Below are 26,139 nucleotides of genomic sequence, written 5' to 3'. Positions count from 1 at the left end.
TAGTAAAAAATCTTCAGTGCATTTATAATTTAGTATTGTTGATGTGTTGGCTTCAAAGATTTTTTATAATTTGAAATCAACTCAAGGCATTCTGAAAAAGCTATCATATACACATGCAAACACACCTTAATTAGATAGTTGGTGTTCCTGGTGATGAATTTAATCCCTATAGAGATTTATCTATGATCATATCTACCTAGACAACAGTCTGGTTTGAGTTCAAATTGCAACTTTGCCTAGTTGAAGAAATCATTTATATTTTTATGTTAGCCTCAATTTTCATCTGTAAAATGGGGTAAATTGGACCAGGTCCTCATCCCTGAGAGGCAATATTAAACTCTACTGCAGCGAATGCAACTCCAATGGGCTGGCCATGTTGTTAGAATGTCAAAAACATATTGGTCTAAATGACTATTTTACAGAGAACTTAACAAGGCTAGTGCTTACATGGAGATGAAAGGAAGAAATATGACACTGTACAGGTTTCTCTGAAGAACTTTGGTACTGATTGTGAGACATAGGGGTGACTGGCATGGGACTATCCAGTGCAGTGTGCTTGTGTCAAAGAAGGCACTGTGCTCTAGAGGCAAAACAGAATTGTAGTAGATCAAAAGAAATATGGGATCTACAAATTTAGAGCCATTCTCTGTCTCAAATATTCTCATGGATTATTTGTGCCAGACCTGTGGTAGAGTTTTCTGAGCTTGTATTGGTCTGATCAGCCAGTCAGACACACTGTTTGTCGACCTCAACATAGTGATGCCATTTTGGTCCTCTTCAAGTATCAAGGACAACAATCAAACAATAAACTAAAATAACTAGAAGGCAAAAGTAAGTCTTGGAGAGTCAAGACATATATTAAAATTATGGTCCTGAAACATGTTAACTGCATGATCTTGGTTGTCATTTAACCTCTCAGGAGACCTGAGAATTTTCTAAGAATGAATGATGCAGATGGATTATGGATTACTGGAGGAGTTTGAGATGAGGAATTCCTCACAGAGGTGAAATCATAAAAACAAAGTGAACTTATATACAAATTTCTCTTCCCTTGCTTATTCTCTATGTGACCTTGAACATATTATTTAACCTCTCTGGGTCCCAGTTTCACCATCTGAAAATTAGATTGAATGGCCTTTCAGGACATTCCATATCAAGGAACTTCTGAAAAAAATTAATATGTGAGACCAAGACAAACCACTCACCCTGTGCAGATGCTGTTCAGTCTCATGAGCTGCTGGCACACTATGCTATATATACTACTCAGGGATGGAATCTTTGGGATATCAGAACGTGCCTTATTAGGATTAAAGGATCATAAATCCGTTGCAGAAGGAACATTAGAGACCATCTAGCCTAACACCCTCATTTTACAGAATTATATGAAATTATATGATTTGACCGAGGTCATACAACTAATAGATACTGAAAATAGGATTTGAAACTTTATCTTCTTAATTCCAAGTCGTGTGCTCTAACCACATCCAGTCACTGGTAGTAAATCAGGTGCAAGATTGTCAGTTCCATGAGTGAAATATTGTAGAGACTGGCTGCCCAACTGATAGAGAGCAGCATGTCAGAAAAGGGCTAATCATGGTAAGGACAATGCTGATTCACTGAGGTTCTAGCAGAGTTGCTAGGGTACAAGAGGTGAGAGATACAAGATAAAAAAGTATTGATTCAGAAGATAGCTTGGGAACCATGTCAATTTAGTTCATCATGTGGAAGTATATGATCCAGGTAGCAGTTCATAGTGTTTCTCTATTTTGAAACAGAGCCCTGTGAAATCACATCATACCATCTGTATGCCACTTAATTTCCAACATCTGGGTAGAATTGTAAAAATAACTTTGGAAACTGTCCCTTTTTAAAATTGTATTTGTACACAGAATAATTATTGCAGTTTCTTTTAAAAGCAATATTTATTTTCCAGGAAGATGAGGCACATTAGGTTTTGAAATAGAAAATGCTGTTGTTTGGAGAGAGCATATATATATATATATATATATACACACACACACACATAAAGATAGATAAATTGCATTTAGGAAAGTGTTCTGCCCTAGAAGCATCCACTGAGTAAAAATTGACAACCTATATGAAGAAGTCATATGGAAGTATTGGTTTATTTGGAGGGCAATGAACTTTATGACATTGGGCTTTTTATTTCTATAACGGATAGGATTTATATATAACTTTATTGTTTGCCAAACACTTTAAGTAAAAGTAGTCCCCAAATTCTTAATGCTATAAATGGTAGTAAGGCTTCTGGGATACCCTATGTATTTCCACTTGATCTTGGAATTGACAAGATCCAAATTCAGGTTTTCTGACTCCTAATGCAGTGTTCTATCCATGTCAAAGACAATGGATGAGTTTAATCAATTACTTAGGAGCATACAATAGAAAAAAAAAGATAATTTGGGGGAAAATTTCAGGAATTTTTCCAGGAACAACAAAAAATAGTGAGTAGGTCTTCTTGAGTTTTTGGCTAAGAAATTATTTTAAAAACTTGACTATGACTTGCATGCCAGAACCACAGTGGGGTTTTATGGCATCAAAAGATGGTGAAGAACTCAAATTCTTCTTATTTAAAGTCATGCTGGGTGTTGCCTCCAAGCCATAATGATGTAACATGTTGGCAGCCTTAATTTCCAACATAATCATGGTATTCCACTGTGTACTAAATTTATGCTTCCTAGTTATTAGTATGCATACCAATTTCAATTTGGGAATTTTCAGAGCTTAAAACTTTGCCCTTACCAATCTTACCTCAATGCTCTGAGTTTGGGAAGGTGACAAATGGAAGGCTTCAGCTGTGCCCTCTTGTTGGAAAAAAAAAACACAGGGAAACTGAAGAAACATTAAGGCTCATCTGAATTAACTGCAGAGTTTCTGCTGGCCCATGCAAACACTTTGACTTAGGGAAAACAAGCACCCTTAGAACAGTCTTTTGACTCTAGGACTTAATCAAACCCCTGTCAATCCATTGGGAATAGCAAACATTTTATTTTCTTACATGCTTAGCCAATCTGAACCTAGCACCATAGAAGAACTTGGCTGTCCTGTTTATTCTAATCCAGTAAGAAAAATGAATCTTGCTCTGAGAGCCCTAAGGAAAATAATAAGGAAAAAAAAGAGACATAACACTGGCAATTGTGATGTCAGTGTTGCTCTATGAAGAGTTCCATATCCAGAATGATGAATCACTTCCCACCCCTGTAGTAAGTCTCCTCTTAAATAGGCATTTGGGAGCCAAAAAGAAAAAAAAATGACTATAAATAATAATAATAAAAAAACCCAAACAAAAACAGTTGGATTTTCACATGTTAGTGCAGAGTTGAACTGATGTTAACACAATATTTACTCTGCGGCTCCTAAGATTGCCTCAATAAAGTTATAGAGTCAGAGAGAAGTCCCTGGTTTTATTTGATTCAGAAACAGGAATGCAGCATGTTAGTAGGTATGAGATTAGGGATGTAACGTCTATAAAATGGTTCTTGTTATTAAAACACAAGAGCTTTAAAGTTATAAATATTTTGTGATAGCTCGCCAGTTTCAGTCCATGCCCTGAATATTGTTGTAAATCCACTTCTATATATCTAAGAGACAAGAACACAAAAGCAGCACACATAAAAATGAATTGGTGCAGCTAGAGAGAGCTTGAACCTACTATTTACTCTAGATTCTGAGCTATTAAATGTTCTAACCCATTTACAGTTATGTTAACACTCAAAAGCTCCCTCTTTCTGGTTTTTAACTGCCCACATCTTATAGGGAACAACATCTGGAAGAATTATTCAAAGTCTACAAGCTCTTCTGGAAAGTCATTTTTGTTTTTTAAGAAAAGAATTTAATGCACTTTCACAGAGACTGAATAATCACAAGTTGCTCTCTCTTTTGGAGTTTAAGTTCTTAACGTGCATCTTTTATTTGCAGTATTAGAAATATCCCTTCTGAACATTATTTTTCAGAGACAGGTACTGCTAAATAAATTAACATGCCCCAGCAGAATGCAAATGAGTAGGTATTTCAATGGCAGGAATATATATTTCTGCAAACCATATATTCTGATAGAATTGAGGTGGATTATTGTTGCTTAACCCAGAAAAGTTCTAATGTATCTTAAAAAATTAACATTTCAACATTTTCCCCTTATAACTGTACTTTTGCCTGTGTATTTTCAACTTTGATGTACATGAAAAGAAACCTGTGTGTTTTTTTAGGAGCTCTTCAAGCCTTAAAAATGTGTCTTACACAAATGGACAAGGATGACTTCTCTATAGATAACTTTTATGGCAATGCACAACTGTGTCTTTAAAGGGCTTCATGGGGAGAAGGCATGGATCCAGATGGTAGAATCTAGTATAGTTTCTTATAGAAATTGGAGAAACCATTCAGTCTACCTATTTACATGTAGACAGATAGATACAGATGCAGTATGTATATTTATGATGTTCATATCTCATATACTACTACTAAACTTGGATCTAAAGTTTTGGATACAGAAGTCTATAATACATGTATCTAGCTGCCGTGGCACTAGCAAAGCTATGCTGAAACTCAGACATTCGTTTTACCCATTGCAATGCAGGCTAGTAGCAAAGTTCTGGTGCTCAGGGGAGAAGGTTCTCTTACAGCACCCTCCTTAAAATGAAAAGGTCTTTCACGCTTAAATGAGCATGTCCAGTGATTTTATCGAGGTGGTCGTGAACTACAGATACAATCGCAGCGCTCATGGTGATCCAGCTGAATATCAATAAGAGCCATGTTCTTAGTTTTTCCCTTCCTCTTGAAATGGCCAGGTTCAAATTTCAGCACCTAATAAGGGAAAAATACTTCGTTAGAATGTCTTTTGGGGTGATCTCAGTCAGGCTGCCATACTCATAAGTATTTTTCATGTGTGTTTGCCTTTTTCCTTTTTATTTTTTTACCATAAACCCACTGAGGGCATGGTGCTGGAAAAACAATTGGACTCGAAGTTAGAAGACCTCAGTGCCATCCTGGATCCAAAACTTACCAGCATTAGCTATAAGAATTTGTTTCAGTCTAAAATCCAATACCTGTGCCAGCTACAATGGTGGCAACGTGGAAGGCTGTATTTAAATTTCAGTTATTAATTATTACTAATTAGTCTTACTCAAGAGTTCCAGAAACAATATAAATGAGACAGTGGTTTACTTTTGTCCTTGATCAAGGTCAAAAGGATGTAGAGGATTTATGGTGTATAGAAATAATCATTAGGCTTGAGTCAGAAGAACTGAGCTCAAGTTCATGATTCTATGATGGATCAGTTCTGCAATCTCAGATAAGTCATATCGCTTTCTGAGCTTCAGGTTTCTCCTCTAAAACAACAATATTTCCATGACCTGCTTCCCTGGATGGCTCTGAATAACTTCTTTGTAAATGCAACTACAACTTGTCTTCTGAATGTTGGATATGATTTTGAAAATTATTGATCTCGACAAGAGGTCATGACACCTCCACCATCCTTTATTCTGGATTAGTCACACATATCATCTTTAAAATAATTGTCAGTAGTCATCAATGCCCCATGTTGAATTATTATATTTCACCAACATAGCCACACATTGATATTTGAGCTCCATTTGAGCACAAAATTAACAAAGCTAATTGAGTACAAAATAAGCTTTTACCAAGTTTTTACTATGTTCCAGACACTGTGCTAAGTATTGCAAATACAAAAAAAGGCAAAGGTCAGTCCTTCTCTGGGATCATACTTAAAGGAACTCAAATGAGGTAGCTAAATAAAGTGCAACATTTAGGAATTGGAATAAAATGTTTAATCCGGCTCTGGGCAGCAGTCAATGCAAATCACTTATTTTTCCCCTCAAAAAGATCTATCCCTTTAGGTCACTACATACACTGTAGCAAAGATACTATAATGTTTTCTAATATCAGTGAAGGTTTGGGAAAAAGTGGGCTAAAATCTCATGCCGGGAAATTTGTAATTATTAAATCTATCTTCCATTTAATAGATTATGACACTCAATTTTCCTTCTATGAATTCCAATCCCAATCAGAATTTGGAATATATCAGGGCACAAAATTGAAAGATAAATGAATAGAATGTCAAAGAGAAAGTTCTGGATTTGGATTCAGTAAGATAATGGTTCAAATTCCATTGACCAATTGACCATTGACCATTGACCATGACCAATTCATTAACTTTCCTGTGTTACTAAGTTATAGTATACATTAGTGGAGGGAGTTCCCAAGTGGATCTCCCCAGAGATATTTGACAGATCAGTAGTATCCTGATTTATATTCTTATTCCTCTAAGTCGTCCTATCCAAATATACTATAAGCTTTTTCATGACTGGAATGATGTCTTATAGTCCTCTTATTTCTCCTGCAGCTCAGCATAGTCCTGGGTTCATAGCAATTGCTCAATATATATTTTTTGGTGTGGAACTGAACAGTACTGGTGGTAATATCAGTGATTCAGGGGTTTGTAAGGGAGGGCAAAGAAACACAAATGGTACCCTTTCCTTTTCTCTTGACCACTTTAATCCCCAACCACTTTTAACATCTTCCACACTCAGCTTTTATCTGGCAAAGCAAGTTGACCAGTTGCCAGTTATCTGACTATCTTTGATACAAGATGATACAAGAAAAATGGGTTACAGGAGCTCAAAGAAGCCTTTCCTTGAGTGTCACTAAGCATAACTGGCTGTCATTGATCCTTATATGATTTGGAAAAAAAAATGAAAAGATTTTAATCAGACATAAAATACTTCTTATCCTTAGGGTCAGGGGAGTTGGGCCAGAAAGAATCAAAGATCTAGGAAACAAAATGGGAGAACCAAACTTAGAGGATGGAAACAAAGAGAAGGTCTGTCATGGTACAGTTTTCTCCTATTCAGAACTAGTGAAGTTCAATGAAAACTATTGAAAACAAGTACCAAATTCTGTTTCCCACTCCTCTTCCTCACATTCTCCACACTTCACTTAACCTTTTCTCTAAACCAGGGTTGGTGAACTTTTTGTCTGTTCAAGTACCCAGAGGACAATTTCAAGGTATCTGTGATCCCCCATTACCCAAGAGAGCTGAGGGAGAAAGTGCTTGCTTTCAGTAGCTGGAAAGAGAGGTGGAGCATGCAAAAAATGTCCTCAGGAGCAGGGAAGAGGGGGAATGAGCTCCCCAAGTGTCAGCTGTGCATGTGTGCCACAGCTTTGTCAGTGAGGCTCTAGGCTGTCCTATCTCAAGCTTAGTTGGCATTCACAGTACAATTAATTAATAGTAAGAAAGTAAAGCAAATGCTTCTCATACCTTTCCTGCTATTCACATTGTTCCACTTCATAAAAGATATGAAAGTGTATCTATGATCTTTTGGGTCAGTCTGCCTGAAAAAATGCCATGCAATGCTACACCTCTATCACTCTGCTAAGGATTTCTCAAAAAAATTGAGGACATTTGTTAGACTTTCTGGCCAAGGGCACTCAGTATATTTTCTATTCTTTCAAAAAAAAAAACCTGGTGCAGTAGAAACTGAGTTTATGATAAACTCTCTATTTAAAAGAGACAATTATCAAAGGTTGACAATTTCAAATGATTGGCATGTATAAAAGCAGAGCCCTGTCGAATAGCTTGCTCATTTGACAAAATACAAAAGGGTATGCAGTGGGATGAGAGCAGAGATCTGGGCAGTATTTATGCTAACTAGCCTCCCAACTGTTTTGGGGATTTTCCCTGTATTTTATATTAAGAAACATGAGAAGGGTATATATGCGTTTTGCTGACAAGAACAGAGAAATGAATTGGCAAACATTTTCCCGGACAGGGCAGGAAAGCCATGTTTGAACAAAGTGGAAACTGGACTGCTCTCCTAGCTGATCATAGCTGTGATGCTCAAAGCTTTCAGACAAGGTAATTGGTCCAAAGGGCCGAATGGAAGAAGAAAGCAAAGTGGATTTAAGGTAGCAAAGAAGGCTAAATGAGGAAGAAGAAGCTTTTGTCTAAGAAAACTGGCCTGTTAAAGGTTATCTGGTCACCTTTGCAGGGAAGACACTGGCGAATGGGTTACAGAAGCTCAAGGAAGCCTGTGTGTAGGTGCCAATGAACACTGATTCCCTGCTGGCTTGGCCAGGAGTAATGGACCCAGAGGACATTTGGAGAAAATGGAAAGAGATGAATCAGATAGAAAAGGCCCCCTCTGGGGTGGAGAGCAGGGAGAGAATCCAGAACTTTGGGTTCTATTGGAATAGGGTTGCATTTTCCCAGTTCCTATTCAACCTTATTGAGGCCAAGGACTGGCTTAAAACTGAGAAGGGCAGCAACAACTAGAATTTTACAAAAGCAAGCACAGTCATTGAGTTTCCAGTGGTCCTGGGTTTGGGAAGTCACTTTGTCCTGGTGTTGGAGGAGAGAGGAGCTTGTTCAGCTCTTTCTTGGTTCAACCTGAAGATTCAAGACCAATCACTTCTGAAGGTTAGACCTATTCTTGTTTGCTTTCTGTCAACTGCTAAGATTCTAAAAAAGACAAAACTGGACTGATATAGAGTGGACGGGAGTGGAAGAACCCTCCGCCAGCCTCTGGGGCCTGGCCTCAGGTCTGAAGCTGAGAAAAAACTCCAGTCCCAATGCGTTATTAAATTTTATATTGTTTGAATTTGCAGTCAGATAAGTGGACTATCATTTCTGGTCATAGAGGGAGCTGAACATCAGTTCAGTCATTCAAAGACAAACAGACCTCATTGGACCCCTGCTGTTTCCTCTCAGCAGGGGGCATCTCCCTCCCTTGCCTCACCAAGCTATATACCCTCTCTTCCCTTACCTCCTCATTACCCCATACAAACCTCCCATTATCCCTATTTTTTCAATCCAATTTCCTTTCCCAATAAATATTACACATGAAAGAAATGTATAAAACCAATAAGCATGTGACCAGCTGATATCTAAGTCCCTTTGAGCTGTAAATGATCCTATATCTCTGGAGGTCCTCAAGTAAAGCTTAATGGCCATTTGTCAGCGGTGTGCTGAGGAGTTCTTAGGTATGGTTTGGACAAGAGATTCTGTGATGCCAAAGAGAGGCTCATGTCGGCAGCCTCGGCATTCTTGGTCTTCTGATTCACAATCAGAGATGTTCAGTTTTGCATTTGCAAATTACCACATCATGAAGTATATTTAACTACAGTTACTTGCTTCATTGCCAGTAAACCATTGAATGAATTATTGCCATTATGCTATTACACTAATAAAACAATACCATGCACAAGAGTGATCTGCTGAGTTGGGCTCTTGTTTATTGGGCATATAAAAAAGGTTGTTATGGCCTTGTAACAGTTCTCAAATTAACGGCTGACACAGGAACACAAGTGCATATTTCAGAACAAACACATTGTGTAAACCTGGGTCATTAAGAGTTTATTTAAGATTCTGCCCAACTTCTGAGGCAGATGGTACATGTTATATGTCATTTCCCACCCTTTGAAATAAGAGAAATCTCTCCTTCAATTTTTTATATTTTCCCTGTCCATTTACCTTCAGTGCTTCTAAAGACATATGAAAAATTAGCTTTCTTGAGGATCCATTATGAGTAAGTCTAAGGAATGAAAATATCACATGGAAGAGAAGTATAGTATTATATTTGATCTGATTAATGGTTGACCTTATAGGCAATGGATGTGATAGTGCCTGAAAGATGGAAGCCTCTCCATATGGCAGAGTTCTCAGTAAAGAGAAGTTCATTAGTGGATGACTCAACAACCTTCAAGCTCATATCATATGGATATTGTTAAGTCTGGAGGAGATGGGAAAGGAGGGGAAGTAATAACTGGCATATAAGTAGTGTCTTTAATTTTTCACAGTTTTAATTATAGGACCTCATTTGAGACTCCCAAAGAAACTGGGATATAGGTATTAGAGGCATCATTATTCTCATTTTGCAGATAAGGAGACCCAAGCTCAAAGAGTTTAGTAATAGTAGCTGGGGGGCAGCTAGGTGGCTTCACTGAATTGTGTGGGATGTGGAATGAGGACGACCTGCATTCAAATCCAACCCCAGACACGTACTAGCTGTAGGACCATGGGCAAGTCATTTAATCCTGTTTGCCTTGGTTTCCTCATCTGTAAAATGAGCTGGAGGAAGAAACACAAACCATTACAATATCTTTGCCAAGAAAACTCCAAATGGAGGCATGAAAAGTTGGACACAAGTGAAAAAACAATAATAGCTAACATTGAAATAGTGCCTATTATGTGGAAGTCACTACCTAAGTGCTTTACAAATATTATCTGAAGTTAGGTTTGAAAACTCAAGTCTTCCAGACTCCAAGTCACTCAGTGCTCTATCTAGCTGGTCAAAGGTAATGAGTCACACAGCTGGAAAATGCTAGACATATGAACCAAAGTTTTCCTGACTAAAAGTCTAAAACTCTACCCACTCAAAAGAATTCCAACCTACACTGTTGCAATTTAAAAATACTGCCTCTATATGTTTGGAAATATACTTATATTGGAAATTTTCTCTCCATTTTTTAGAGATTCAACTGCTGGTATAATTCAGTAGCAGCTTGAATGCCTAAGAGATCATCCTTAATGGTCAATGCCTGCTGACTAGAGTCAGCTTCACAGCAGAGAACCTGAAGAAATCTCAGAGGACAGTCCTCATCATCAGGGAGAGGTCACTGAGGCTGATAGATCATGTGAAGCATTAATGGACATTCCTAGACAGAGAGTTCCATGAGGTGATTATGGCAGGAGGGGGAAGTGTGAACCTCAGTGTGCAGCCTGAAGTAAGAAGTTACATTCATCTTTGAATGCTTTTAGGGTGACTCAATTCACCTTGTGAAGTTTCTCTTTTGAGGCTAAAAGGAAGAGAGAAGTGAATACTGGTTTGAATTGAAAGAACAGACTTGGATGAAAACATAATATCAATGATTCAGATTATGACAAGCAGAGTCAGATTTGAGCCACACAATAACCCTATGATGAGGGAAAGGCATTATTATTCCCATTTTATAGATGAAGGAATTAGAAAATTCCCAAAGCTAGTGTGACTAGTAATTGACCCTAAAATTTCCATTATGACTTTTGAATCCGCATGGTACTTTAGCAGGGGAGGGCACTATCCAATCACCAAATGGTAAATATTTCTCATATTACTATAACAGTATGTGAAGGTTCAGGGCAAAGAACTGAAAGTAGAGAGGGTCAAAATTTATAATCATGATTTTATTAGTCGAAAAGAACTTCTTTAATTGCATAATTCAGGCCCATAAAAAGGTAAAAATACAACCAATATATTAGAAAATTAAGGGAGACTTAAAATGAGAAGGGAAGGAGAAAGACAGCAGTCTAGTTGTTTTTAGGTTGTCCAAGCAACAGATGTTCCATTGTAAACTACTCAGACTCTCCACCAATTAGAAGTCAGGGAGAGATTTTCAGCCAAGGGAGTAGACTAATCAATTTACAGAGGTATTTTTATTTTTAATTAGGGTGAGGTTTGATTATCTAAAATATTAGCAACATTACTATAAGATGACTGGACTTGCAAACATTCATGTTTGGATTGTATTTAATAATTCCACAATCCATTGACAGTTGTGGGTCTATTCTAATGTCTTTAGATGCGGTGGAACTACTCAGTAGCAGAGATATATGACCAGACAGTATTACTATTGCTAAAAGTTCAGTCTCCTATTAATTTCTTCATTGTGATAGGCAAAATAATAAATTAGCTCTTTTCCTTCTGCTATCTCAAGGATTTTTTGCCTATAGCATAAATGAAGGCAACCAGGGTATAAAACTGAAAAAAGTGGTAATATCAAAAAAATTCCTAGGAAATATTTTTTTATTTGTCATTAAATTATTATTAGATTCAGGAAAAAATTTGAACATTAGATAAAACATCTTTTGCTCATCAAAAGTCTAAGGAATCTAATTTTTATAAACTTAAAAAAATCATCTACAACAATTTTTATATATAAAGTCTCCAAAGATATTCCAAAAGATTTTCAGAAAACTTCAGTTATATTGAACATGAGAACAGGTAATTATTTTAAAATATATATTTGTATACTATTGCGCACACATTAAAATACTTGAAACATTTGTGTTATAAGCAGCAAGAAAGATGAAGGAAAAGGGAGAGTGTGAGTCTCATCTGAAGCTTTGTAATTTATAGTATTTGTTTTTTAAATGCTTTGGAGTTGAGCTGAGCCTGGTCCCATTTGCAAACAGAGGCAGAGGTTTACATAATGTGAAAAATTCCAGTTACCACCTTAAGGGCGCTCATCTCTCATAGAAACTCATTTCACATCTCATCAGTTACTGCAATGAGACCGGGAAACTGATTTCTCATTTCTGTAAGGTGGGAACATACAGGGTGGATGGCCAATATCCAGGAGGAGGAAAAAAACAAAAAAAAAATGGGCTTAGGATCATCCATATTATTCTTTCCTATGAAGTAAACCTAAATTAGATTCTACTTTGTAAAATTAGATAACTTCTCTCAGGAAAAAAAAAATCTGCTAATTTATAGGGGCCCTGGGCACTGTGTCAAATTTGAGGAATATTTTAAGAATCACAGATGAAACTTGACATGGATGTGCATTCAAGGTATTCTGTTGCTCTTGGGCCTAGGGCATAAGTACTTTTGTTTCTGTCATAAGGACAGAAATATAAAATGAGGGTGAGAAGAATGCTGTGGATATAGTTTACCTTGATTTTAGCAAAGTTTCTGATAAAGTATTTCATACTTTTCTTCTGGAAAAGATGGAGAGATTATGGAAGAGAGGATTACATAAATATGTTAATTCAGAACTGGCTAATGGTCTGATGACAATGTGGAAAGAATTTGCTAGTAGAGCACCCTGGGGAATTCTGCTTGGCCTCTTCCTATTTAACATTTTGATCAATGACTTGGATAAAGGCACAGATGGTGTACTTGTTAAATTTGCAGACAATGCTGTGTTTTTGCCTTTCGTTGTATTCTCAGTGCTTAGCATAATGCCTGCAACATAATAAGAGCTTAAAAAATATTTGTTGATGACACACCCTTAGGAGAGACAGCTAACACCCTAGTTCAGCTGAACTAGATTAAAATGTAATTGGGAAGTGTTTAATAAAACAAATGAAAACATGACATAGCATAAATAGTGTTAATTTGTAGTTTTCAAAATCAATATACAGTCCCTCAGGGATCCCTTTTAAATCTAGTGCTTTCCTCTATTAATTATTCCCTATTTATCTTATATGAACTGTACTTGGGCAGCTAGGTGGCACAATGGGTAGAGTTTGGGTCTAGAGTCAGGAAGAATCATTTTGAGTTAATAAATGACCTGACCCTTAAGTAGCTGTGTGGCATTATTGGAATTGCTTTACTCATCTGTAAAATGAGCTGGAGAAGAATATAGCAAACCAGTTCAATATCCTTGCCAAGAACTCTAAATGATGTCAAGAAAAGTCAAATACAACAGAAAATGACTCAACAACAAAATTAGTTTGCTTTGTATATATTTGTATGTTGCCTTCCCCAATTAGATTGTAAGCTCTTTGAATGGAGGGACCATCTTTCACCTCTTTTTGTATCTCTAGCCTTAGCATAATGCCTGGAACTTAGTATACTCTTAAATGTTAACTGAGTTATTGAGTTGGACATCAGTGGACTAGATGACAGAGAAAGGGACCAAAAGAATCTTTAATGGCTAGACTTGGGGGTTTGAATTCTGTAAGGTGAAATTCAAAAAGGATACAGGTAATGTCTTGGGTACTTGGGTACAAAAGGTAAAACTCACAAGTATAAGACAGAGGAGACATGGTGAGGCAGTTTTTTTTGTTTAGAAAAAAAAATTGGGGTTTTATGAATCAGTCATATAATATGGTAGCAAAAAAGTAAATTCAATCTGGGATTATATTAAAAAAGAGGCAAAGGTTCTGGGAATAAGGGGGAGATAGCCCCGTGGTATTCTATCTTTCTCAGGTTTCATGTTCAGTTGTGGAAACTAGTTTAATAATGATTCCACTAAGCTAGGATATTTCCAGAGGAGGGCAACCAGGATGGCAAAGGGCTTTAAGTCTATATTATATGAGGATTGGTTGAATGAATTGTGTATGTTTAGCTGGAAGATAGGAAAAAAACAAACAAACAAACAAACTAGAGGGAGGTGGTGAAATGATATTGTAAATGTGCTCAAGTTTTTGAAAAGCTGTCACATTGAGAAGGAATTAGAATTACTCTCTTTGGCAGCAGAGGGTAGAACATTGCAAAGAGGTACATTTAGACTCAATATTAAGAAAAGTTTCCTAATGATTAGAGATGAACAAAAGCGGAATGGGTAGCTTCAAGAGGTGGCAGGTTCCCTATCCCTGGGGTTCTTCAAACACAGGACAATAAGATGACCACTTTATGTATATGATGTTTGGGAACTCTTCAATGTAGGGTCAGATCAGATGGCCACTGATGTTCTTCCAAATGCTCAAGTTCTGGGGTTCTATGAATGTTGGTCAATCAAACATATATTAAGTGTCTACCATGTTCCAAGGATTGTGCTAAGTACTGGTGTTTCTAAAGGCAAAACACAGTCCCTGCCTTTAAGGAACTCACAAGCTAATGGGAGGAGCTCACATACCATGCTTCTTAGAGTTCCTTTATAAAGATTTATTGACAGATACTTTAAAGACAAGCTTTAAAGGAAAGCTTTCTGTCCGCCTACTCTTCAGTTTCTCTTTCCTTGGGAGAAGCAGTATGGAATCATGGAGGGGTCAGAGTGAGAGGACCTAGGCTTGATTCTACTACTTAGGAGCAGTATCAGCTGGGTTAATAAAGTTAATGTAACTTCTCTGAACCTCAGTTCAGGCTATCATGATATGGTATGAATTGATTCTAGAACATCCTTGGCTAGAAACTTTCTCTCTGTAACTTCCATCTATTGCTACTAATATGCTCTGGGACCAAGCAGAACTAGCCTAAATACCTCTTCCCTATGGCAACCTTTCAAATACTTGAAGAGAGCAGTTATCAAGACCTCCTTCCATCTCTTATTCAAACCAAACATCTCTAGACTCTTCAAGCATTCTCTCTTTAGCATGATCTCCAGTCCTCTTACCATGATGACTGCTTTTTCTTGGGAGATATTCCAATTTGCCTAAGCCTTTCCTAAAATGCAAGAACCCAGAAATGAACCCAATAACTTGGTTCTGATCTGACCAAGAAAGAGGAAACAGTAGACTATGACCTTGTTAGGCCTAGATAATGTTCCTGTCTTAAGATAGCCTAGGATGGACAATTCATTTTAGCTGCCATGTCACACTATGGATTTATGTTGACATGATAATCCATTAAAATTCTCAGCTTATTTTATACAAATGGTACTTTAGCTGTTCTTTCCCTTCTTCTTTTGAAAAGGATTCTTTTAAACCCAAGAGTAGAACTCTGCCTTTTTTTCATGTTTCATCTTTTTTTAGATTTGGCTTAACATTCTATGCCTTTGGGATCTTTTTGGAAGTTGACTTTGTCAGCTAATCAATATGTTCTCTATCTTTCCTAGCTTTAAGTCATCTGTAAATTTGATAAGTCTTTGTTCAAATTATTGATAAAAAAGATTGAATAAGTATATCTATTGGATACCTGTTCCAAGCTGGCTTGGACACATTAATGGCCATTTTTTCCAACCCTTCTGTTTTGTGGCTTCTTCTACTTATTGGTTAGCTCCTCTCATCATGTCCATTTAAAAAGGGTGCCCAAGTATCTCAATATCTCAATTTTCTTTTAGGTAGAAGCAAGACTTGGGTTTTCCTCTGTCACATCCACCACTGCATCAGGTACCTTTATCCTCCTCCATAGCCCCCTTTTATGTATCATCTTCTCTCATTAGAATGTAAGCTTTTCTAGGTAAAAACCCAACTATCTTTCTACTTATTTGTATTTCTAGAACCTGGAATAGTGCCTGGAACATATCAATTATTTAATATATGCTGTCTGACTAACAGTTTTCTTACCACTTCCAATCTTCCTATGGTCTTGCCCAGATTCCACCATGATATGTCACAAGGATAACATAATATTAATGGCAATTCTCCTTTATATGCATAATGTCTCTTCCCTTTTTGAAAATCTGGACACTTGCCTCTTTATGCTACTATCAATAACGTTCTTTATGCATAGTTCTAATCATGTCACTTTGCTGCCCAAAAAATATTCAGTGGCTTCCTATTGCCCAATAAGTAAAATTCAAACAGCTTTCTTGGGATTTATGGCCTTCTATGTTCTCATGCCATACTTTCAGTCCAGGCCCATCTCTACTCCTCTCCATGCTCTATCTAAAATTGAATTGTGCTCTAATCCCTTAAAATTTGAACTCTATTGTCATACCTATGTGGGTTTGTTCAAACTATATTATCTTTTGCCTCTTAATTTTCCCCCTGCTCCCTTAAATTCCTATTCATTCTTTAAAGTCCTGCTCAAGTTGTTCTTCATTCAGAAAGGCTTTTATGATCCCTTCTCTTAGTACTACCTTTCTTTGCACATGTCACATAGGTTTTTGTCCTGTAAATAATGCACTTGAATTTTCTTTTTATTAGACCTTTGACTTAATCAATATAGGGATGTATCCTGGTGAGAAAATTTATCTACCAATGCATATTGGCAACTTCTCTGCAATATATAGTCTTAGAGATTTTACCTGGGACACCCATCCAGGTCACAGAGCCAGTATGTACCATAGATGAAAGTTGAACTCAAGTACTCCTGGTTCTAAGGTCAACTCTTCATTTTGTGTGACATACTATCTTTCTTGTAACATTAAATATTATAACTATCTCTACTGGACTAAAGTCTAGTAGGAAATGTCTTTGCTTCTATTAGACTATAATATTCCTGAAAAGAGGAGGAATGGCTTATCTAAATCTTACATGTCTTTCTGACCATAGGATAGCATAGTGTACTCAGAGGGCACTTGATAAAGGTTTTTTGTCATTGTCAATCATTGCTTTCTGAGTTAAGGATTAAATGTGTGCATGCACACACACACACACACACACACACACACACACACACAAATTAAGGAATGTTTGCAACCTGATCTAGGTTCTTCTATCAATTAGCTCTGTCACTTTGGACAAATAATTTCACCTCAATGGGTCCTAGTTTCCCCATATGTATAATGAAGGTCTTGGATTCCAGGATCTCTAAAGTTCATTCCAGTTTTAGCACTAGGATTCTATGATCCTCTGGTGACTGAGAATGAAATATAAATGAAAATAAGCCTCTACAATGACATCAAAGTCTTGGGCACTGAGGGTTATAACTCAAGTTTATCACTAACTTGAGACATGGTTATTTCACAGATTACTTTGGTTCCAGGTCTGACTGGAATTTTATCCTCAGGGTATGGCTAAATACCACAAAATCCAGGTTTTTAGAAGTGAAGGACAGGATCCAATTCTGAGTTCATAAATCATAAATGAAGAACAAAGATTGGCAAATGGTTGGACAATTCTTTTCATTCTCTGGATATGAGAGCATCTGCTTTGGAAAGTTGTGGGGGTGAAGGAGATATTATTTTGGCCAAGAAAATAAATGCACTAACAACATCCTGTGGAGCCTGAAGTAATGTGATTGCCCCCAAGTAAACTAAATATAATCATATTCATCTGCAACCTCATCTTCATATATTTTAAGACCTGCTGAAGATAGAAAACATTACCTGAACGAATCTGGGGTCCTCTATGTTTTCTTAGAATCTAGGAAGAAACTATAAATTCTCGGCAAATCAGATATCCAAAAGCTAGAGTAACACTCTTCCTGTGATATATTAGTGTAAGATAGAAGATAAAGAGACAGATTTGAAGCCAGAAAGTTCAAGTCCTACCTCTGACAGATACTAGTTGCCTGTTTCTTGAAAAGTCATTTAATTTGTGAGTGTCCAATGAAGGCAATTCTTTAAGACTAAAAGTTGCAAAAGTATTGACCTACATTGGTAGAGGGAGTTTCTTCATCTGGTACTTCATCATGCCAGTGAAATTTCAGGTCCTGTCCCTATACTCAGTTGCTCTTATAAAGTAAGATATTACCTTTTTTGGAAGGATAAAGAAAGTACATCCAGAGAGAGCAAAGGTCTCCCTGACTTATCTATATGTATTCTTCATTGTGCGTATTATTAGACTTAATGGATAAAAGTTTGGATATTGGCCATTATTTCTTAGAGGTTAGATGTTGCAATGACACCTTAGAAATAAAGACAAATGATATTTTCCAGGAAGGAGCCAAAATAATCTGTTGGGATCCCCAGAAGCCAAGTGAGTAATAAATGTGAGCCAGAGTACTTCATCACTCTATGCTCTCTTTGTGGCTGATAGAGATGCAGAAACCAAAGACCAACATCCCAATAAAGAAAGATCTTGAAGAAATACCTCGTGGTACTTTTTCACAGTCTTCCCCGAGGTACACGTGCAGGATTTCCAGTTGTTAGATCCACAGCCACAGTTCCCACCACAGCGCTGGACAAGAAGGCACCGTGGGAAGAAAACGACGTTGGTCAACCTTAGCTCCTCTCTTAAATTGACAGAGTAGTTCCTTGGAGTGCAACTGTAGCGCTTGACATCATCATTCAGCCGATCCAGGTCCACTGCAATGCAAAAACATATGTGTGCACAGATGTATTTTAAGAATGCAAATGAAAACATTTCAGAACTCATGTGTATCTGGAGGGCCAATTCTGGCCTTGGATGTGAGCCTACTGCTACTCACACCTACTAAATGAGACTCTGACTTCTCTCAGGATCTTATCTGCCCTCCAAAAAAAATAAAAGACTCAGCCAAGATCTATAACTGGTTCAAATCTCCTTATTTCTTTTTTCATGGAATGAAGTTTTTTTTTGGGGGGGGGGTGATGGTGAGTGGGATGACTTTCTCTGCAGAGCAAATTGCATTTAAAAATGGCCAAATTAGAAATTAAAAATTATTGACTACAATCTATATTTATAATATAAATTATACTGAGGAAACTTTAGAAGGCAACCTGATAATTTTTAATAGAAAAAAGTAATATTTGAAAATGATATCCTTAGATAAAGAATGAGCTTTGGGTCAAGAAGACCTGGGTTCAAGTTCTGCTTCTAAAACACAATATCTGTGTGATCACGGGCAAGTCACATAACCTCTCAGGGTCCCTAGATAACTCTCTATAAGGTTATAAGTTTTAAGGTATAGATGTATTATTGTTCTGAATAGGTAGAGGGATTTTCCACATGGGATTACCTTAACAGATCAACAGATAAAATCTCAATCTGGCCCTTCCAAAATACTTAGAATATATATTTTGAAACATTTCTCTCTCCTCCCCTACTGATATACACAGTAATTATAAATCTCTCTCTATATAAATATGTGTAAACATATCTCTACATATAAATATGCCTATAAATACATGTATATGCCTACATATGTAAATGTAGAAAAATATTGATAATTATTGCCTGATATGTTTTTATATCCACCCTTGATACTGGTTTGTACATTCATTTTATTTTGAAACATTAATTTCCATCCTGTCAATAATTCATTAAGGTCCTTTGCTACAATGAATATGTGTGAAATGGAAATGAAAGGGTTTAGTAAGTCCCTACTATGTGCCAAGCATCGTGCAAATTACTAGATATGAAAATAGAAAAGCAAACTCTGAAACCCAAAGGCCTAAAGGACCTTTCCTTGTCCACTACACTATGGTACAGAATTTGAAGGGAGAATGTTGAGGACTTCCTAAAGCCTTTTTCCATTAGCACATTGGTATAATTAGTTTGTCCAATCAGATAACTGTCACCTTGGAGGAAAGAGGGAGCTTGAATATGAAGGCATGAAATATGTGACCAGTGGGAGCAGAAGTACGGGGGTGGCAGTAGTAGGGGGTGTGAATGCATGTGGATGCTCATCTGTGGCACCCTGGGCATAGCTTCTCAGAGTCTGCATCTCTAGAAGACCTCTCGGCCCATACTCTACTGACTTCCACAGGAAGCAACTGATCAATAATTCCTGCCTTTAGTAATGCTATGAATCAACATTAACACGTACAAATGGATTCATTAATTTTGGCTATTAGCCTCAGCTGTTTGGGGGGAATCTACATCTACTAAGAAATAATGCTCTAAACTGCTGAATAGATCAAAATTATTTACATGAAATAATTTTTTTTTTCTGTTTTGATAGTTTTCAATCCATAGTCTCAAATCCTAAAACATATAAGTTTTTGTCTCTTCATCCATCCTTCCATTCATCTCTTGGGCTTGGAACATGATTTCAAAAATGTCTACAAGAAAAAAATAGGAATAATTTCTTCTGAATTCAACTAGCTATAATCACCATTGTTCAATGTAATTCACTTAAGGAGTGGCAAACAGTTCAGGTTCATTTCTAGGGAGGAAGGAAACCCATGCAGAGAATGCAGAAAATTAGGATTTAGAAAATCCTCTGACTCTGTAGTCAGAGAACATCAGTTGCTATCTCTGACATTCTTGACCTGCTTTTGGCTGGTTACTGAATTTTCCCCTGACCTCATTTATGCAACTACAAAATAAGGGATGGGGCTAGAGGCTAGACTTGATGACTTTTGTAGTTCTTTCTAGGTCTAGATCTATGATTCTATGATCTCATGAGCTGAAGCAACCTTGAAACACACACATACACATCCCTTACTATTGCCATCCTATACCTCTGTTCCCACTGGCCACATACTTCATCCATTCCTTCCTATTCAGTCTCTCTCTTTCCTCTAAGGTGACAATTATCTGACTGGACAAATTAATTATACTGATGTGCTAATGGGAAAAAAGGTTTTAGGAAGTCTTTGGACCTACTACTAGGGTATCCCAGGGAACCTGGGTTATAAATGACTTTCTTCTTTGGAGAGGAAGAAATACATTATTTCCTAGGACCTAGGGTGAACTCAAGATCTACCTTTGTGAGATCTATTTTCATGCTCTATCAATCCACAAACAATTATTAAGTGCCTACAGACATTGTTCTAGATGCTTGAGAGTACTATAGTAGATTTGGAGTCAGAAGACCTGGATTCAAATATGAGCTCTGCTATCTATTAACTGTCACCTTGGGCAATTCTTCAGTTTCCTCACTGATGAAATGATGACACTATTGAAGGACTTTTCCAGAGCCCTGGACACATTATGTGATTAGTAAATGTTCACTAAATTGACTTAAAAGCTAGCTTCAAATCCTAAAAATGCTTCATGGTCAGTTGCCCATTTATTTGTAATGCTACTAAAGTCACTAGCATCATTGAAAACATGCACATAAAATAAACTTTTCCATATTTGCTGTCCTATAAAATACTTTTATTGTTTTTTTTAAAGATGATGTGAAAAAGCAAAGAAAAAGGAAATATGGATATCAGTTTTTGTCTTCCTCCATTAAATTGATGGGTTCATAGGTTTGGAGTTGGAAAGGATCTTAGAGATCATTTTGTCCAATCTCTTTTTACGGATGAAGAAAATGAAGCCCAGAGAGATTTACCTCCTTTTATTAATATGAAGGGTTAAAGAAATCTGCCTGTGACATTGAATGAAAGAGCTTCAGAGATTTGATACAGACACACACAGAGACACACACACCACAAATATTTCTCATGACCCCATTTGAGGTTGTCTTGGTAAAGATATTACAGTGGTTTGCCATTTCTTTCTCTAGTTCATTTTATACTTTAGGAAACTGAAGTAAACAACATTAAGTGACTTGCTCAGGGTCTCACAACTAGTAAGTGTCTAAGACCAAATTTGAACTCATAAACATGGGTATTCCTGACTCCAGGCACTGTGTCACTCAGCCGCCCACGACAATAACAATGGTTTCAACTCTCTCTCTCTCTCTCTCTGCCTCTGTGTGTCTGTCTCTATCTTTTCCTCTTGCACTCTGTCTCTGTCTCTGTCTCTGTGTTTCTCTTTTTCTTTCTCTCTCTGTCTCTGTGTCTGTCTGTTCCCCCCCCTCCATCCCACCCCACTCCCTCTTTGCCTTTTGTTATCTGGTAGCATGTCTCAGGACTACATAATTGCCAAAGGTGGGAACTAAAACTTGCCGTGTTATGCAAAGCCTATGATAAGAGCACACCTTGACCTGTTATATGTGAACACTGGATACTATAAGGGCCCAATAAAGTGAGATAATTATTTTACATAATTCATTGTTTTGTTTCTGTTCTCAGCCCCCCCCCACCCCCCCTTGAGGAATGTACATGCTGTAGTCTAGCTGTAATCAATCCAGATTTAAATTGAATGAACTCTGTCTTGGGAAAGGAACCATTTTATCGCAGCAAAAGCCCTGAAAATAACTGCAAGCCAGCAGCAAGGATTACATAAATGGATTAAGAAGTGCCGCAATCATCCATTACAAGTGTCACCTTGAGATAAATACTGATGCTCACTCTTGCTGCTGGCCGCAGGTTATGAGGCTTGTGTAAGGGCCTGATAGAGTGGACCAAATCCATTGGCTATGATTATTGGAATACATTTGGATAACTTTGTGAAATGAAGAAATGCTATTAGCAGGGCAGGGCTCTTCATAGCTTGGATGGGGGCAAGGAGGGGCAGTGCTCCTCAGACTGGGCAGTCAGGCAAATGCATGGCCTTGGACATTTTGACCCCCCCCATGCATATCCAAGGACATGACAAGCTCAACTCCAAGGTGTTTAATTTAGGTTCAAAGGATCCCCCCAAATGGGCAAATGAGCTTTTCTAAAACGACTCCTTCCTCTGGAAACTCAGAAATGCAGCTTTCCATGGTTGGTTGTACAACTGTTTTACTGTTCTGGAATCAGTTCCCTTTTCCATCCAAACAACGAAGATATTTACAATACAGTCCGTTTCATGCATCAATTCACTGATGTGACTAAAAAGTAGCTGAGGCCCAGTGTGATTGGTATGAAATCCAGCTGCCTTACCGATCAGGGGATTGAAACCACTGAGGTACTTAATTTAGAACTAGAACTAAAAGGTTCTTCTGGCTGGATGCAAATAACTTCAAAGCATTATTACAGACTTTTTGCTGGAGATATTGGATTTCTAGTCAAAAAAGACTGATTAAACTGTGCAACAGAGCAGGGAGCCAGGCATGAAGCAGTGCAGCAATTAGGTCCTTACAATCCTTTCATCTGGGAGGGGGCACTGAGATGTGAGTAACATGGGGATGAGCCTCCTGGGAAGGAGAGAAACTCTGCTGTGCCAACCCCGATAGAATGCTTTTGTTCACATATGCTTTAATCTATAGAGTTGGGTATTCTAGATCATCAGAGTTACTCCTATTTAATTAAGAGGTTCATTATTTTCAGCTAATTTCTTCCATTTTGTTCTGGTGTATGCAGCAATGCAGTCTGTATGTCATTTTGATTTGAAAGTCTGATTTTGAGAAGAACCTGTAAGTCAGGTATTTTTGGTTAAGAACTGACACCCTGCTAGGAAAGCTCAAAATGTATACACCCTTCACAAGCTTTCTTTTAGAAATTTTCCACAACAGATTGCATGTTATGATGGACGGTGACATTTTTACTTTTCATCTGCAGCTTCAAACTAGTCAAAACATCTGTGTGGCTGAGTGCATCTAGGCTTGGAGGGGTTTGTTGAGATGTGAACACTTGATTGGGAATGTAACAAGAATAATTACAAGAAAGAAACATCTCTTGTATGCTTTACTCATATTTTTTGATACAGCAGGGTTTGGGCTTGGGAAGGGAAAATGGTTAGATTGTTTTCTCCTGGTCCCTGGCAGAAAGTCAGCATGGTGGATTGAATAGAACTGTGATTTGGGAATCTGCCTCAGATACTTTTTAGTTATGTGACTGGAGGCAAGTCACTTTAGTCAGTCAGTCAATAAATATTTATTGAATAGCTACTATATTCCAGGCAACATGCTAAGTGCTGGGGATACAAATAAGAAAAAGAAAGACAGTCCGACTCAAGGAATTTATAATCTAATGAGGGAAAGTAATATGCCCAAAAAGGAAGCTGAAAAGTGAAGGGTAAGGGGAATCTGGGAAAGGTACCTGATGATCTTTTAAAATACATTTAACCTCTTTCTACCTCAATTTCATCATTTATTAAATGAAGAGTTGAAACCAGGTGATCTCTAATATTCTAACTAAACTATTGAGCCCCTACCACTTACAAGACAATTGTGCTGGACCTTGAAGGAGATAGAAAGCTTAGATAAGACATCTAACTTCCTAGACCATATAATCTCTTGGTGGTTATAGTATAACAATTGTTCATAATAATACCGTGAAATAATACATGATCATTGCATTAGAGGGGTACAAGGGACTATGTGATATGCCAGTGGGAAAAATAGCCCTTGTGATAAAGTACAGTTGGAGTCAGAAAGATCTGGGTTTGAATCTTGCCTCTAGTACTAATAGGTTTTAATGTCCAGCTCTAAAATGATGATAATAATAAATTATATATATATATATAATGAGATAATAAATATTTTGTATACTTTGTGAATAATAGTAAAATACCTTGTGAACTTTAACACTGTATAAATATAAGTAATTATTATTAATAATATTACTAGTAGTAATAGTAATTTTCATTGTTGTTATTCCTACCAACTAAGGAGATTGAGGAAAATATTATGGAGGAATTAGCATTTGATTTGAATTACAGAGCATGAGGAGTTCAAACAAGGGGAATGGGAAAGGAATGGTATGAAAAAAAGGCTGACAGAGTAATGCATAATGTTTTTATAGGACATGAGGATTAGTACTGTTTAACTATTTTTCAGAATATATTTGAAAAATGTAGAAGATGAAGCCCAAGAAGTAGAACTGGGAAAGTTTTTGAAAGGTCTAGGACTGGTTAAGGACTTTGCTAAGTATCCAATACTGAACTACCAAAGGGGTTTCTGCAAATAAGAGGCAGGATCACATCTGTAAATGATATAATTCTGGTAGCTCTGTGAAAGATGGATTGGGACCAAGTAAAGGTGGTGGTAGGAAAATATATTGGGCAACAAGAGTCTAGGAAGGTAGAAATGGAAATTCGTACTAGCAGGGTAGTATGGGACTAGGTAAACTATGGAACTAGTAGAATGAATCAACAGAACTTTATAACTGTATAATAACAATATTAATATTAATGACAACACTAGCTAGAATTTATAAAGCAATTTAATGTTTGAAAAGCACTTTATTTAAATTATTTAGTTTTATGAGTGAGAATGTGAAGAAAGAGTCGAAAATAATTCCAAGGTTTCAAATATGAGAGAGATAATAAGTGACTGTTGGTACCATTGTCAGAAATAATGAAATCATAAGGAAGAGAAGATTTAAGCATAAAAGATAATGATCTTGGTCTTTGTTATATTGAGTTCGAAATGGCAGTAGGATATGCAGGTGGAGATGTCTATTGGGAGCCCAGAAAAGATGTTTAGGCTTGAGATATAGATTTAGTCATCATTTTGTAGAGGTAACCATTGAAACTATGGGAGTAAATTAAATTTCTGAGAGAGAACAAAGAAATTTTATAGGACATCTGATGTGGGGCACATTGTAATATGAACCATGACATTTTAATGTGTTTTTAATTCAAATGAGCTGCCGTACAAATTGGCTGACAAGTGAAAGTCCTACTTTGACCTTATCCTATGGTGCTGAGCCCTTCTAACACTCATGAAATACCAGATGATTCCCTTGGTAGTCATTGCATGAGTAATTATTAGCAGCAGATCAAGGAATACTTGAATGAAAGAGGAAGCAGCCATGGTATTAGAAGATGGTTGTCTTTTAAAAACCACAGAATGGAAGAACATTTCTAAAATGTCAGATCCCATGCTGGATGAACATCTATGCCAAATAAAGCAATATGCTTGAATATGAGAGGAACACAAATGCTTTTGATGTGAATTCTGGATAAGTCATTTCAATTCTTCAGACCTTAGTTTCCTTGTTTTTAAAAGTTCAGATAGAAGGGATAGAACTAGCTGCTGTTTGAAGTCCTTTCCAACTCTGAATTCTGTTCCATCCCATGAATAAGTAGAGAGAAGAAAAGAGATCTTAGGGTGGAACATAGAAACATACACATATAAAGGAATCTAGAAAAGAAAAAGAGCTAGTGAAGGAGACAGAAGAAGTGTTTGAGAGGTAGGAGGAAAGACAGAATAGGGTGCTATTCCATAA

The 26,139-nt window shown here is 37.1% G+C and overlaps 1 protein-coding gene across 3 annotated transcripts in view; it reads right to left on the bottom strand.

The window, feature by feature from the left end:
• Positions 1-1,903: 1,903 nt before the first annotated feature.
• Positions 1,904-26,139, bottom strand: part of PDGFD (platelet derived growth factor D) — a 323,396-nt gene continuing 299,160 nt past the window's right edge. For all 3 annotated transcript variants that reach the window (XM_001362937.4, XM_001363021.4, XM_056794451.1), the window contains 2 exons: positions 18,377-18,591; positions 1,904-4,821 (listed from right to left, as the gene is read on the bottom strand). In XM_001362937.4, coding sequence (XP_001362974.1) covers positions 4,696-4,821; positions 18,377-18,591 — 341 coding nt within the window. In that variant the 3' untranslated portion in view covers positions 1,904-4,695. The remainder of the gene's footprint in view (positions 4,822-18,376; positions 18,592-26,139) is intronic.

Source organism: Monodelphis domestica, chromosome 4, assembly GCF_027887165.1.
Source record: "Monodelphis domestica isolate mMonDom1 chromosome 4, mMonDom1.pri, whole genome shotgun sequence".
In the NCBI taxonomy this organism is placed as follows: Eukaryota; Metazoa; Chordata; class Mammalia; order Didelphimorphia; family Didelphidae; genus Monodelphis; species Monodelphis domestica.
Note: the sequence above shows the minus strand (reverse complement) of the source record. Positions and strands in the feature narration are given on the sequence as shown.